Below are 15,169 nucleotides of genomic sequence, written 5' to 3'. Positions count from 1 at the left end.
CAGGGAACTCCCAGAGCCAGCCAGCATACATGAGTGAACTTTAGCTGGGAACCAATTCAGAGCCTGCAAGATAAACTCACTGGCCATCACAAGAATCTTGACTCTAGACGGTATAGGTCCATGTGTATTAACCTGGTTGAAAAAAATGCCAAAAGTACAGAGGAATGGTTTGAAGAGACCCCTTCACCAACCCTAGACTTGTTAAAATACAGAATAATGAAATAATTTTGCTCTACCTGCAACCTTTATTAAGGCTCTACTGCTAACTTTAAGTCAAAGTGTCCATGGCCAATCCTTGCCCTAAGCAAGAGAACTGTTCCTTTCTGGGTGCATGGGGGGGAATCTATAGAAGGTCCCACGTAATGCACTGCGAAATGGCCAAAGCTGGTAAGAACCGGCTTGCTCTAGATGGAGGGAAGGGAAGGAGCAGGGAGGGCACACCCCACCCAGCTGCTGGCCTATGCGTCTGCAAGCTGTCCCTTCGCTGACATCAACAGTAATGCAGTTACAGCCCAGAGCTGACTCACTGATTAGCTTTCTCAAAAAAAAGGAAGTAAGGATAGTTAAGTGGGCTTTCTTCTTTCAAAGCTGGAACCCACCCACAATAGAACACACTGTCAAACCCTGTAAGAGTTCAGCACCATCTGAACATTAGATCATGCTCCCTCAGAAAGCAGGGGTTTCCCTAAATTTCACTCAATGAGATCCATTAGAAATTCTTTTCCACAAAAAAATAAAAGTCTTCGGACAATTCTAACCATGAAAACAAGTTGCACAAACCTTTTTAAAGCTTGCTCTATAAGACAATGAGGAGGATAGAAAGTAATTTCATAGGAAATTCAAAATCTCAAGGTAAGAAGGCTCAATTTCATCTTTGTTACTGAAGCTTTCTGAATTTTCAGGCCATTAGAAGTATAATACACATAGTATACAATTCCAAACACTTGCAATCTGTTACTCAGGTCCCCTCCCTGGTGAAAACCGCAGTTAGCAATTCCCCTTAGACTTCTCCAGATATAGTACCAATGAATAGGTACATTCTCCACCACACCCCTTCAAAACAGCTTTGGAGGTTATCAGATAAACAGCTGACTCACTTTTTTTTTGCCAAGTTCTACTGTACGGATATTTCATAGCTTACGTAACCAGTGTTCTGGTGAAGGGCATGTGAGGGTTCTACTCTATTGCTATTAGCAATAACAACTACTACGAATACTCTAATACTAGCATCACTGAATACGTATAGGATATTATTCCTAAAAGTGAAAACACAGATCAATTGGCACATAGTGTAGTAAGTACTGCCAGACGACCTACTATAGAAGCTATATTAATTTAAATACATATCAGCAATGGACACTATTCTTTTTCTTTATTCCTTCATACCTTTTCCTTTTGGTTAGTCTGAGAGGTTAAAAATCTGCATGTACTTAAAGGTTTTCAGTATTTCCTTTCCTGTGGACTGTCTTGTCCACAACACTATCTTACTTTTCTCTTAACTACTTTGTAAAAATTCTTTTTTAAGAAAATTAAGCCTATACTGCAAACAACCCCCCCGCCATCCCACAGTCCTGTTGTCTTTTGAATTGTACATGATGTTTGCTGTCTTGTATATTTCTGTTAAGTAGCTTCATCTTTCTTGTATGGCTTCTATGTTTTTATATCATTCTCAGAAGAGCTTTACCTACTGCTGTGATCATAAAAACATCAAACAAAAACATCTACATCAAAGTTTCCTCTGGGATAATTTTTTAGGGAAAACCAATAGTGACATTTTTCTCAAGGTAATGGTGAGGAACAAGCCACTAAAATGTTGTCATTAACTGGTACACAATAAAATCTACTGCTGACATGATGTGATGCCTTATCAGCAATTGCACCCACCGTTGAAACTTGGGGTTGTAATAGATCAAGGGACAGTTTCAAATACATACAGAGAGAAGCTAGGCTAAAATTAGAAGTTAGCAAGTTTCTTTAGACATATGTTTTGACTTTAAAAAAGAAAATGTGTTCTCCAATACTGGTAATCGATAGGGAAAAAAAGTTTCTTTTCACACTATTGATTCTGATTTTCTTCCAGTGCACTTTTTGAGGAAGCCAGTAAGGGTGTGGACTAAAGGGATGGAAAATGTAATCAACTAATAGACGGTCTTTTCTGAATGACACCATATCTCAGAAATAATAAAAGCTCACTTTAATCTCTTCTACAGAAGTTTCACAGAATATATTATAAAGTTCGGCTCACATATCTATCCCTCCTATAAAAATGTCAGCATCTTGAGGGATGATTCTGTTTTTTTATGTAAATTATTTTATTTATTTATAACAGCAGAATGCATTACAATTCTTATTACATATATTGAGCACAATTTTTCATACCTTTGGTTGTATATGTAGTATATTCACACCAATTCATGGATGATTCTGTTTTTGAGTTTTGTTTCTTTCCATTTACTTTCACAGTGCTGCCTGGTACAGGTCTCAATATATAATGAGTGCTGTGTTAATATTTACTAGATAAACTGCCTCTGTTAAATAATCTCACACTTGAAGGTAATAATAATGACATTGATGATGATAAAATGTGGTGTGTGTGTGCGTGTGTGTGTGTGTGTGTGTGTGTGTGTTTTATAGAGGGAGAGTACATTAATATCAGTATCTATTTTCCAGGCTTTTCTCCTTATGACCTATGCATACAAAGTCCAACATCCACATTTCATTAGTTCCATGATACATATCTTTTTACATTTTAACATCTCTGAAGTAGGGATGTATCTTGCAGTGATTTTTTTCTTTCTCAGTGGTACACATAATAACAGTACATCTTACAAATTACACAAGACCCAATAAAATGTAGTAATACATCTTAACTGCAAATACCTACCTAAACCTCTCAGGACCATGAAACTTGAAAAATAAGCCCAAATGTAAAGCACCCAGACAAGTTTTGGGGTGCAATAGATATACTCAGCCAATGCTGGTTTGCTTTCTCCTTACTATGCTTTTATAAACTGCATTTGCTCCAACAAAGAAAATAGAAAATAATCACTGAGATTCTTCACACCTCCTATTTTATGTGAAGTGGCAGACCGGATATTTATACCACATTCCCTAATTCTCAGGAAATCCTTCCAAGACAGCTACAAAGAAACTGAGGCTTGAAGACATAACTGGACTTGCCAAAGGTCACACAGTGAGTGGCAAAAATAAGATTCAAACCCAATTCAGCGGAACAAAGTCCAAGACTTGAATTTCTTTAGTCTCTTCCATTGGCTCTTAGAAATTCAAAGTCAACCTCCAATACTTGACATGAAATGGGACATCAGAACCTATTCCTGTGCCTTTAAATATTACAGAACAGCTAAAGGCTTCTGAAAAGCTTGCTATTGAGCAGAAAAAAACAAGGACATAAGTAAAGCAGATGTTCTCTGTAGAGTCGAAGGTTTGAGAAGCATTTTGTGTGAAAAAGCAGATGGGGCTTCGTAGTTGGAAATAAATGGGAAAGTATCAGGGAGGAAGAATAAAATATCAAGAAACTATGGTCTGTGTTGTTTTTTCATTACTTTCAAATGGACAAATATTCATCTGTTCTAGTTTTCTATGTATTTTTTTGGTGGGTCCAGTACTCCTTCCTTCTGATGCTATCTTATAATTTCTCATTCACATTTCTACTATAACATTTGCTTATCCTGCTGAATTGTAATTATTTGCACATATGTTTCCATCCCAGGAAGGGAGCTGTGAAAAGCCAGGGACCACCCTCTTCTTTACCTAGTACCAGGGAAACAGCTGGTACTCAACAAAACATTGTTGACTAAGTAGATGAAACTTTGGAATATGGTAATAAATAGAACAGTTTGAAATGTCATTAAAAATCTAAAGGCTATTCATAGGCCTGGCTCCTTTGTGCACAATGACAGCCTTAAACACAAACATCACGAAATGTACCTGAGCCTGTGTCAAGAATCCTTTTATCATGTTCTCTTCTCCTCACCACCCCAAAAGTTCCCCAGAGCTCACAGTCACACCCTAAGATTAAGTAACGTGACCTTAACTGACCCTTTCTGCTGTAGTGACTCGGCAGAGGGAAGGGGTAAAGATACATGCAAGTTTACCTACCATCATAGATCCTAGGTCTTTAGGTGTCAAGACAATAACCTCTATTTACTAAGAGATGACTGACTAGAAAATTAAAGACAAAAGACAAATTTGAATAACCCAAAGCCAACAGTTAAATGTACAGCTGGTATTCGCCTCAACCCGCCCTCACTGTATTACATTTCTCAAAATAGCTGGTCTCAGTCAGATCCATAGATAAGGACAGCTGCATCCTGCAGCTGGTAGGCCAAAAATCAGGAACTGTCATCCCCTTTGCAGAGGAAGCAGGAGCACTATTCTAGCCAAAATAGAAGGCCCAGTACTTCTCTATCTGTTGGGATTGTCCCAGTTGATTATACAGAGCAAAGCCACCCAGACTCCAACACTAAGGCTATTGTAGTACAGAGAAAGAAGCACCCCAAGGGCTCTGTCCCTGAGATGTGGGTCTCCTATGTGGTTCTGGAAAGGACTAAGATTCCCTAGGAACAAAGACTCATTCTACTTCATAGAAGTCAATATGGCAACAAAAGTAAACATTAGGCCTGGGTCTACTAGCTGCTAAACCATAGTTTAGTTTTAATCTACCGAATCTATGGAAGGAGTGAAAAGAACAACAACATGGATGCTCATCAGATGCCTGATCAACATCAGTCCTTTAAAAGGGTCAATCTCTAGTCAAAGCAGACAGCTAAAGTGACACTTTCTATTATGTTTAAATTGCAATGGTTGTTTTTAGAATTATCATTTTTTAAGTACATGAAAAATTTTTCTTCCACTTTTCAAATGAAACCATAAAAGCACAATCACCCCAGCACCATGCCACTAGACATCGCTTTCATATCTCACTTGCCCACATCCCAGTTTCACAAGTCATTACCTCTGTTAATTTTGGTAACTACTCAGTGTGTGAAGGGCATGTTCTTGAATTCCCATTTACATCTCAAGAGTCCAAAGAATTGTTCACCCAGGGTCTCCTATGGAGAAGAAATAGTCTCCCTACATCCAAGGGGTAGGGATGGGACCCAAAAACAAGGTGTTTTTTTTAAAAAAAAAAAAAAAAGAAAGAAAGAAAAAGAAAGAAAAGAAAAGATTGCATTGCTTAAGCCTATCTGCATTTGCAGAGGCCCTAAATAAAAGTTGGGAGAGGGGGTACGTAGAAAACTAAACTGAGGGAAATCCTAGAAATTCAGCTGGTTCATGTTGTTTCTTTTTTCTTGACAGCCACTGAGGGAGCAGAACATTATCTTCACACACACCTTTGTTTCCCTGCTACAGAAAACATTCCAGCCAGCCTAGGAACACTTGCTCGGCCAGTAAGGAATAAATATTTACACTTAGCTGGGATTTCCAGTTCTGGGGCACTGAACCCAGGCAGCAAGCCTCTGCCTTGACCATCTACTTCAAGCAGTCTTGGAATTGGGAGAACTTCTCCACCCAAAACTCAGTGACCCTCAGTGTTCAGTACTTAAAAGATCCATTATGTGTGGTTGTTGGAGCTAGTTGGGAACATTCTTCCATCTCTCTGGCCTCTGGAGCTGGGAAATAATTGCAACTAATGGTAAACATCCACTGGCTGCTTACCGTGGCCAAACAACCCTCGTTCCCAAAGCAACCTGCAGTCTATTCACTCATGTTGTTCCCGATTTGTCATGGAGAAACTGAGGTACAGAGGTCAAATTATTTACCCAGAGTCCTCAAAGGGAGTATACCCCCAGGAAAGGAATTTAAACTGGCACACACCTCCATACCTCTGCTCTAATTGGAGCCCATTATTAGGACAGCCAGCACACCTCATTCAGGCCCCCTGGACTTGCTGCCTCAGGAGGTAAGTATGTGTCACTTCTATTCAACTGCAGGCTCCTTCAATTGCACTGACTTTGACATACTAATCTTTACATTGTCTGAAATGCCTGGTATAACATAATTTATTACATGATATAGATTTAAAAATAAAATTACATCATCTCTTTGACTGTTTAGCAGAGGAGAACTTCAACCCAGGCATTAAAGCACTGAAAGAAAATAATTGGCTAGCTAAACTTCTATTTCCAGTTAGCCTTCAAAAACTATGGTGAAATAATGCTATTTATTTATTTAGTGGGCATTTTCTAGATAAAGAGAACAGAGTTTACTTGTAGACACCTACACTGAGAAACAGTCTTTAGATATATGTATCTCTGTATTAAAAAAATGTGATCTCAGGTAAAAGCTGAAGATGTAGGAAGGTATGAAAAATACCAGAAAAGATCAATACACAGGAAAATCTCCTTAAATCCTGCTTGTAGAAGACCATGATCATGACCATGCCTTTGGGTGCCATTAAACATGTAGCATTAAAATTTATGACAGTAAAACCAAAATGCAAGACAAGAATAAATAGTATTCAAGTCTTCTAAGATTTGTTGTATTATCTAAAAAATGGTTTGAAAAATATAAATATATTTATATTTCATATTACACATTTTATAATCCCTAGAGTAGTCATTAAAAGTTTTTTTTAAGTGTAACAAGCTAATAGAGGAGGAAATATACGATAATAGAAAATTTATCCAAAAGAAGACTTAATCCAAAAGAAAGGAGGAAGAGAAACAAAAGAGGAGAGAGAGGGAAGAGAGAGGACAAATAGGAAACAAATAGACTTAAAGACAAATATGAGTAATTATATTAAGAAAAATGTAAACCCACTGAAATACTCTTAATTAAATGACAAAAACTGTCAGACTAGATTTAAGAGAACACCTTAAGTATATGGTCATTACAAAAGCCTTTCTTTAAATAAACACACACACACACACACACACACAGGGTAAAAGAATGGAAAATGAGATACATACAATTTGCAACACTATATTAGATTTTTGTTTACTTTTCTTTTTCAATAACTTTGGTAAAATCCTTGCAACTCCTAACTATCAGTCCATTACTCTGCTGCTTCTTCCAAATGCTCATTCCCTGAAAGAGAAAATATAATTCTAGAAGGCTGGGCTTAGGTTAGACCGTTGACCTTGAAAGGAGACAGCCTGAAAAAAACACCTCCTACCTCAAATTAAGGAAGACAGATCCTCTGGATGTGTTCATTTTAAAATGGTTCACAGGACACCATAGTTAATAATGGACCAGCTGTCCTGGACAGAGATAACTAAAAGCCACAACAGGGCTAATTCCTTGGGTGGAATATAACATAGGTGCTCTCAGATTCAATGACAGAAAAAACATTAACCACTGAAAACAAAAACAGTCATTTTTACACACAAAGAGTCCACTGAATTCTTGGAGCAAAGTCCCCAATGTTCAGCAATATCACTAAACACAGGGAGTACAAAAACAGCATACTACAGGGACACAGCCACATCAATGTTTATAGCAGCACAATTCACAGTAGCTAAACTGTGGAACCAACCTAGATACCCTTCAGTAAATAAATGGATAAAAAAAAATGTGACACATATACACAATGGAATATTACTCAGCAATAAAAGAGAATAAAATCATGGCATTTGCAGGTAAATGGATGAAGCTGGAGAAGATAATGCTAAGTGAAGTTAGCCAATCCCCCAAAAAACAAATGCCTTATGTTTTCTCTGATATAAGGAGGCTGATTCATAGTGGGGTAGGGACGGGGAGCATGGGAGAAATAGACGAGCTTTAGATAGGGCAAAGGGTGGGAGGGGAAGGGCAGGGGCAGAGGGTTAGCAAGGATGGTGGAATGTGATGGACATCATTATCCAAAGTACGTATATGAAGACACGAATTGGTGTGACATACTTTATATACAACCAGAGATAAGAAACATTGTGCTGTATATGTGTAACAAGAATTGTAATGTATTCTGCTGTCATTTATTTTTAAAAAAATCAATTAAATTATTTTTTAGTTCATATTAATCATTATGGAGGAAATTAAAAGACTAGGAATGGTGTTACCATGTGATCTAGCTATACCACTCCTTGGTATTTATTCTAAAGAATTAAAGACAGCCTACTAAAGTGACACATGCATACCTAAGTTTATAGCAGCACAATTCACTACAGCCCATCTATTCACCAGCCTAGGTATCCATCAGTGATTGATTGGTGCTATGGGTTTAGATGTGGTGTTCCCCAAAAGTTCATGGTAAGACAATGCAAGAAGTTCAGAGGAGAAATGATTAGGTTGTAAGAGTCTTAACTTAGTGAGTGAATTCATCCCCCCATAGGGATTAATTGGGCGGTAACTAAAGTGGTAGGGTGTGGCTGGAGGAGGTGGGAATCAGATGTGGGTTGGAGTATATATTTGTATCTATATAGTGCACTCACTCTCTCTGCTTTCTGATCACGGTGTGAGCTGCTTCCCTCCACCATACTCTTCTGCCATGATGATCTGCCTCACCTCAAGCCCCATAAAATTATAGAATATTCAGATAAATGGATGGAGTTGGAGAATATCATGCTAAGTGAATTAAGCCAATCCTCAAAAACCAAAGGCCAAATGTTCTCTCTGATATGAGGATGTTGATCCATAATGAGGATGAGGGGGGCATAGGAGGAATGGAGGAACTTTAGACAGAGCAAAGGGGAGGGAAGAAAAAGGAGGGGGTATAGGGGTAGGAAAGTTGGTGGAATGAGATGGACACCATTATCCTAAGTACATGTATGAAGACACAAATCATGTGATTACTTTGTGTACAACCAGAGATATGAAAAATTGTGCTCTATATGTGTACTATGAATTGAAATGCATTCTGCTGTCATGTTTAACAAATTAGAATAAATAAATTTTTTTAAAAAATGAAAAAAAAATTCATCTTAAGACGCAAAGACTAAATCTAAATTACCCCCCGCCTTCTGACTTAGCAAATTTCAAGAGATAAACTATGAATAGACAGTTTCATACTGTGCAATTAATAAGAACTGACAGCGAAAAATCCATGCCTATTGGTTATTAAAATTAGAGTAAGACCTGGATCCAGGGTGTTGCTAAACAGTGATGTACACTGTTATTAAAACATAGAACAAGAAGCTTAGTATTGCTGTCTCAAGAACCATCCCCAGATACAGGCTATAGCAGAATCAACCATAAAGCCGCAGAATACTTGTATACCACTCTTTCTCAAAATGTAAATAACAAAATACAGATACTATTAAGATCTTTTTGTATTATAGGGGAGATAGAAGAAGGAAAGAATCAAGGTGAATAAGAGTTTGGCATTTGGGAAAAGGGTGCTTTGTTTTCTAATTCATTCTTCTTCATTTCCTATTATTTTTATGCTGTGAATTAATCTCTTTGATATATGGTCTCTTATTCTTTTGCTCTGGGCCCAGCAGGGGCTTGAGTCAATCAATCACATTATCTTTCTTGTAGGCATCATCAAAAAGATCTGCTGATGTAGTCTCAAGAATCTAAATCTTTTTTCAAGTCTGCTGTTGTCTTACCAGTCCTTCCCTTAAAATCAAGAATCTACGAAAGCACAATACAGCTTTGCCTTTGGACTCCCTTTATTCAAACTGCAAGCATTATATTTAATTGAAAGGTAAATCTCTCCTCTGCTTTTACCCAAAATCCAGTTACTTAAAGGCTAGTTTTAGGAGCAGGTCATAATTATTGAAATTGTTTCTCAGAAATTCATAAAACATTGGTGTGTGACTTCCAATGTTTATACTTGGTCTATTAGTAAATATTATTTTTCCTGAAATTCCACATTTTCAAAAAGTTAAAAATATACCAGGAGCTTTAAAGACCACCTTCAAAGTCAATTAGCTCCTATAAATTTTTATCCAAACAGTTGCCTGGCTAAAAAAATCCCACCTGATGTGTGTTTATTTTAGCAGTGAAGGAATACTAACACTGTTGGTATAAATAGATAAAAGAAGGCTTTTTGGTCTTTTTAGGTATATAAAATTGAGTCCTTTGATATGCAAAATTTGGTGCAGAATGATAGTGAACTGAGTTGTGGGGGAAAAAAACCTCTCCCTAGCTCTGAAGTAAGGAGTCTGACCACTGGCATAAAACAGACAGATGGCCTTCTGAATCTCAAGTGGGTTTTATCAAGCCTTAGTGGTTAGCATTTTCTTTATTTTAGAAATATATTCCAGAAGTTTAATCGAAGTCTGTGAGAAATATGATCCAATACCCAATTCTGTACTAACTTCATGGCCTTTCAGGGCAACATAATTAAAGAAGGGCTAAGTCAAATGATTTGCAACATGTTTGGAATGGCCATTTGTAGAACAACTAAAATAAGCCAGACATTTTATGTTTTATTTCTAGTATTAATAAATCTTATAAAATAGATTTACAAATGCAAACAATGATAAAACAAAAAAAAAAAGTTGATATATCTTAACTTTAATCACCCACCTAGTCAGTGTCTTTTGATTGCAAAGCCAGGGCTCATTAGTACAAATAAATCACACTCCCAGATCCCCCAACCCTCAGTTTCCATCTGATCTGCAGGACTGAACAACCAGGAGGAGAACCGGTTGTGTTCCCACTGTTACTAGCACACCCTGCATCCTCAAGACTTAAGAACAAGCCTCCCTAAACAACACCACCACCACCACCAACAACACACACACACACACACACACACACACACACACACACACACACACCTCTGGAGGAAGGGAGAGGACAGGGAAAAGAGGTTTTCTTCTTGGGTGTGTTCAAAGTATGTGATGCAAAATGAGACTGTAGATTAGGTGATGGAGTATATCTGACCAGCGCAGCTTGACGTGGAACCAATCCCAAAGACAATGATCATCAACTTGATTACCACCTTGGAATCACTGAGCTTTCAAAAGTATTGATTCAAAGTCTTCTTCTTAGAGATTCTGTCTGATTTGACTGACCTGCGGTGGGATCCAAGCATCAGAACTATTTAAAAAGTCCCTAGATGATACGTGGGTGACCATTGAGAGCCGTTGGCTGGGAGGCCAGGGTATGGGTGTGCTCCTAAACGCCTCACATCAGCTCTTTCCCCCTGTCACTTGTACCTAGCACGATGTGAGGAAAAGAGGAGTGAGTGGCAGAGAGACAACCAGGGCCACATTACCTGGGTGGTGTCCTCCATCAGCCCGCGAATCTTTTCCACGACATCGTTGCGACGGTGCTGGCGCAGGGCACTAATTAACTGGGCGAGGCTGGCCTCGGGGCCCCGGATGGTCCAGTGCTGCAGGGCCGCGTAGGCGCGCTCGTGGTCCGCTGTGTATCCGTTGGAGAAAGCGGCCACCTCCCTCTCGCTGGCATTGCACAGAAACTGATAGATATCCTTCCACTGGCTCCCCACTTGGGCTGCGACCAGCTTCAGGATGTCAATACCTACACCAGGGACAAAATAAAATTAAAAAAAAACAAATTCAGAACAGGCATGTATTATAAGGAGGAGGCTTTCCTGTGGCTCTGTGTCAAAGGAATTTGCCGCCTTCCCCAGGTACCTGGCAAACTCTGTCCAACTTGGGAACTAGGCTGATACCCTCACATGAAATTTCATATCCTGGGTTGGGGATGCAGCTCAGTGGTATCACACACAAGGCCCTGGGCTCAATCCCCAGTAACTCAGAAATAAATAAGCAAACCCAACCAGTGCATTGATTTTAAAACATTCATTTCTGGAATGTGAAACCAGAAGAAGGTTTGATCTTGTAAGTATAAAACATCAGCCCCAGAAGATGTTCTAAAAGCCAAACCCAGTTAAAGTAATCAGAGTGAGTCCTTTGTTACTACTAAATACAACCTTAACCAAATAAATTAGAGATTCCACACTATAAAAGTGGTGACTTCATGAAATTCAGAAAAACTATAAGCTACAAATTAAGGCTACTACTACTAATGTGGACAGGTAGGGGACTACTGTGCTATTATTATTACCCAGCTTTGTTGAGACAAAGAATGTGCAGATTGGGGGAATGGTGTCCTTTAAGATAACAGTCAAAATGACATCATCATCACCATCATTATCTTCCAGGTATTAAGACAGGCATTAGTTCAACTGAACATGTTTATAAGGTATTAATATCCCAAATGTACAAGTAAGCAGAAAAAATACAGCAAGAAATGTTAGGCTATTGGACTAATATCACAAAATTAGGTGGATTGGGTACTTAACCCAACTCACAAGGTTGGTAATCTGAACTGCCATAGATGTAACTACTATTAAAAGTGTTAATACATGCTACCTTCCAAGAGGGAGCATATGCCTTTGAGCAAACTACCCAGGCTGGTTTTTGTTTGTTTCTGTTGTTATTGTTTTGCCAAGTATCTTCACCCCCTGCCCCCCGATATTTTAATATGTATTAGTCCTCCCTTATCCACAGAATACATTCCAAGTCTTCCAATGGATACCTGAAACCACAAACAATACAATACCTAATCTTATAGTTCAATGACTCTTTCATCTTTATTGGGCATTTAACATGCATTGTGGCTACACCTTTTACAGTTTGAGCCAAAAAAAAAAAAAAAAAACTAGCATTAAATTTCTTTTGTCTTCTTCACAATTTTACAGGTGAAAGATTCATTCTTATTGTCAATCTTAGCAAACCCAGCATTATGATTTTCTTTCCTTCCTTATTAAGCAGAGAAACTTCACCTTTTCGCTTGCTTGTGCCACTGATACAGGAGGATTGCGAGTTCAGAGTCAGGCTCAGCAATGGCAAGGCACTAAGCAACTCAGTGAGACCCTGTCTCTAAATAAAATACAAAATAGAGCTGGGGATGTGGCTCAGTGGTTGGATGCCCCTGAGTTCAATCCCAGGTATGCCCCCAACCAAAAAAAAAAAAAAAAAAACTGGGCAAAAGAAAGCACTTAGGGCTTCTCTTGCTTCTGTGAATTGCCAGTATCACTATGAAAAGCAAAACTGTGGACAGGTAGGGGATTACTATGCTATTATTATTATGGATCATCATACTTGCAAACTCTTTAAGAGTCAGTCTGTGGTCCTCAAATCTGATGAATACAGAGTGAAATGCCAAAATCACATCTCCAGATCCCTAATGATAAGCACTTTGCCAGGACCTTCTATCAGGTGAGATTCTCCACAAGTAGCTTACTTTGGTGTCTCCTGCTTTATGGCATCTTTTCTCTACAATTACAAGTTGGCTTTGCCTGTCTTATACAGAGTATTCTCATATAAGGGGTCTGGTATTTACGTCAATAGGTGAGTGAGTCCTCCAAATCCATATCATGTCTTTGAATGTGGATATGTTCACATTCCTCAATACTAGAATTGTTATTATTAACAATGTCTTAAAAATGTTCATCACCTAGTAAAAAAAAAAAGGGGGGTGGTCAAGTTTCAAGTGAAGTTTAGGAAGAGAAAACAAATAGGTGCTTATTACCATTATGATTAATTGGATTTTTCAATTAACAAGCAGGTAGGAGGGAATATTTTTTGCTCCCAACACTTGTTGAGGAAAATATTTCTAAAATGAGCTATCAATTTTTGGAGAAAATAACAATTAATAATTACAGAAAATTTTCTGAAAGTGGAGGATTTGCTGTTTCCTCCATATAAGTCCTATTTAGTTCAATCCCAGGTATCCTGTTAGGTAGATGATTTGGAAAACTGTCTACATATACATCCAAAATCAATTCTCTGAAAATTGTTTTCAAAAACTAAGTTCCTGTAGAAGGCTGCTTTCCTGTTAACTGTAAACGTAGAATGCCACAAAACGTAAAAACTTCAAAAAAATATAGAAGGCCACAAATCAAGACATAACTGTACTTTACTGTTCTCCCTACTTGATCCAGTTGCTTTTTAGTTTCAATGTTCAGTCAGATACAGAGCTTTTGATTTCAAACAAATAGACTCCTTAAAAAACCAAGTTCTATTTAAAACACTGCAGGTAACTGTAAGAAACAAGCCAGCTCTTTGTGGTTAACGTGGTAGATTCTTCCCAATGCCAAAAGGCTTGTTAGTCCCTGAATCTAATTTAGGTCAATTTGACTAAGACCCACAGTGTCTTACATGAAAACATGACTGCATTTTCTTATAAGAAGGACCATTCCTTAAATCTTCATAACGCTGATGACAGTGTGGCTTTGGGCAAACCACTAACTGTCACGTCCATTTCCTCATTGTACAATGGAGATACTCACTGTGGTCACTGGGAATGAGCTGATTAACATTTTCTGTGCAGTTGATTTATTTTGGGAAGTACCCCCATGATTACAAATGCTGCATATATACTGAGCACTAAAACTTAAGGCTCAATGTATTTCAGATGCAAATACACAGCCTTTATAGAGTAATTATAGAGTTTAAAAAGCTTAACAACCATTCCTTTTCCAAAATCCTGTATTTATACTTAAAAAAAAGTCACAAAATAAAGAAAACCACAAAAGAATGGATACAATGAGATTTTCCTTCAAATTAAACAGATCAGAAAGCTGAACTTAAAGATTTCATCTTGCTCTCTTACTCAAGTGGATCTCCCCACTATGGGAGTATCCCAGGCCAGCCATGTTTCTCACTACTGTCCTCTCCCACTTGAGAGTTGAGAAATCAAAGAGTAGGCAACTGCTCCCTCAGGAGATACCAGCCTTTCAGCTTAATACATTATCACAAAACCCCAGAGGGGAGAAAAGCCTGAACCCTTGAACTAGCCTCTGAGTTGGCTGTACCTTGTCCCTACTCCATCATGAAAGTAAGACCAGTGACTATTTCAAGAGTATTTATTGAGCTGCCCCTGTGTGTTAGGCTGTGTTTGCACAACTGATAACCCTTATGTAATCAGAAGGCAGAAAAAGTCATCACCAAGAAAATGAAGCAACATCAAGGAAATACAAGTTTGTCAGACTGTGAAAGTGTTCTTTTTTTTTTTTTTAAATGGTTTTAAGTTTAAAAGTAACAATAAAATTATGGAGAAAAGCAATAGTGTAATTAACCAAATTGAGACAGTCACCTCTTGGCAGGGGTGGGGGAGGGAAAGGAATGCACACAGAAGAGATCTCAAAGATATTCATACAGTCCTATATCCTAAGCTGGATGGATGGTAGAAAAATGGGTCTTCTTATTTTACTACTATATTCAAAAGTTTATTTCATTATTCCTCTTAAAACTATCTAAACATTTATATACATAAACACATGTAT

General features: G+C 38.1%; 1 protein-coding gene across 1 annotated transcript in view; it reads right to left on the bottom strand.

The window, feature by feature from the left end:
* The window catches only part of Tnfrsf21 (TNF receptor superfamily member 21), a 68,802-nt gene that overhangs the window by 10,660 nt on the left and 42,973 nt on the right, over positions 1–15,169 (bottom strand). The window contains exon 4 of the mRNA XM_026394477.2: positions 11,129–11,394. Within this exon, the coding sequence (XP_026250262.1) occupies positions 11,129–11,394 (266 nt within the window). The remainder of the gene's footprint in view (positions 1–11,128; positions 11,395–15,169) is intronic.

Source organism: Urocitellus parryii, chromosome 8, assembly GCF_045843805.1.
Source record: "Urocitellus parryii isolate mUroPar1 chromosome 8, mUroPar1.hap1, whole genome shotgun sequence".
Lineage (NCBI taxonomy): Eukaryota > Metazoa > Chordata > Mammalia > Rodentia > Sciuridae > Urocitellus > Urocitellus parryii.
Note: the sequence above shows the minus strand (reverse complement) of the source record. Positions and strands in the feature narration are given on the sequence as shown.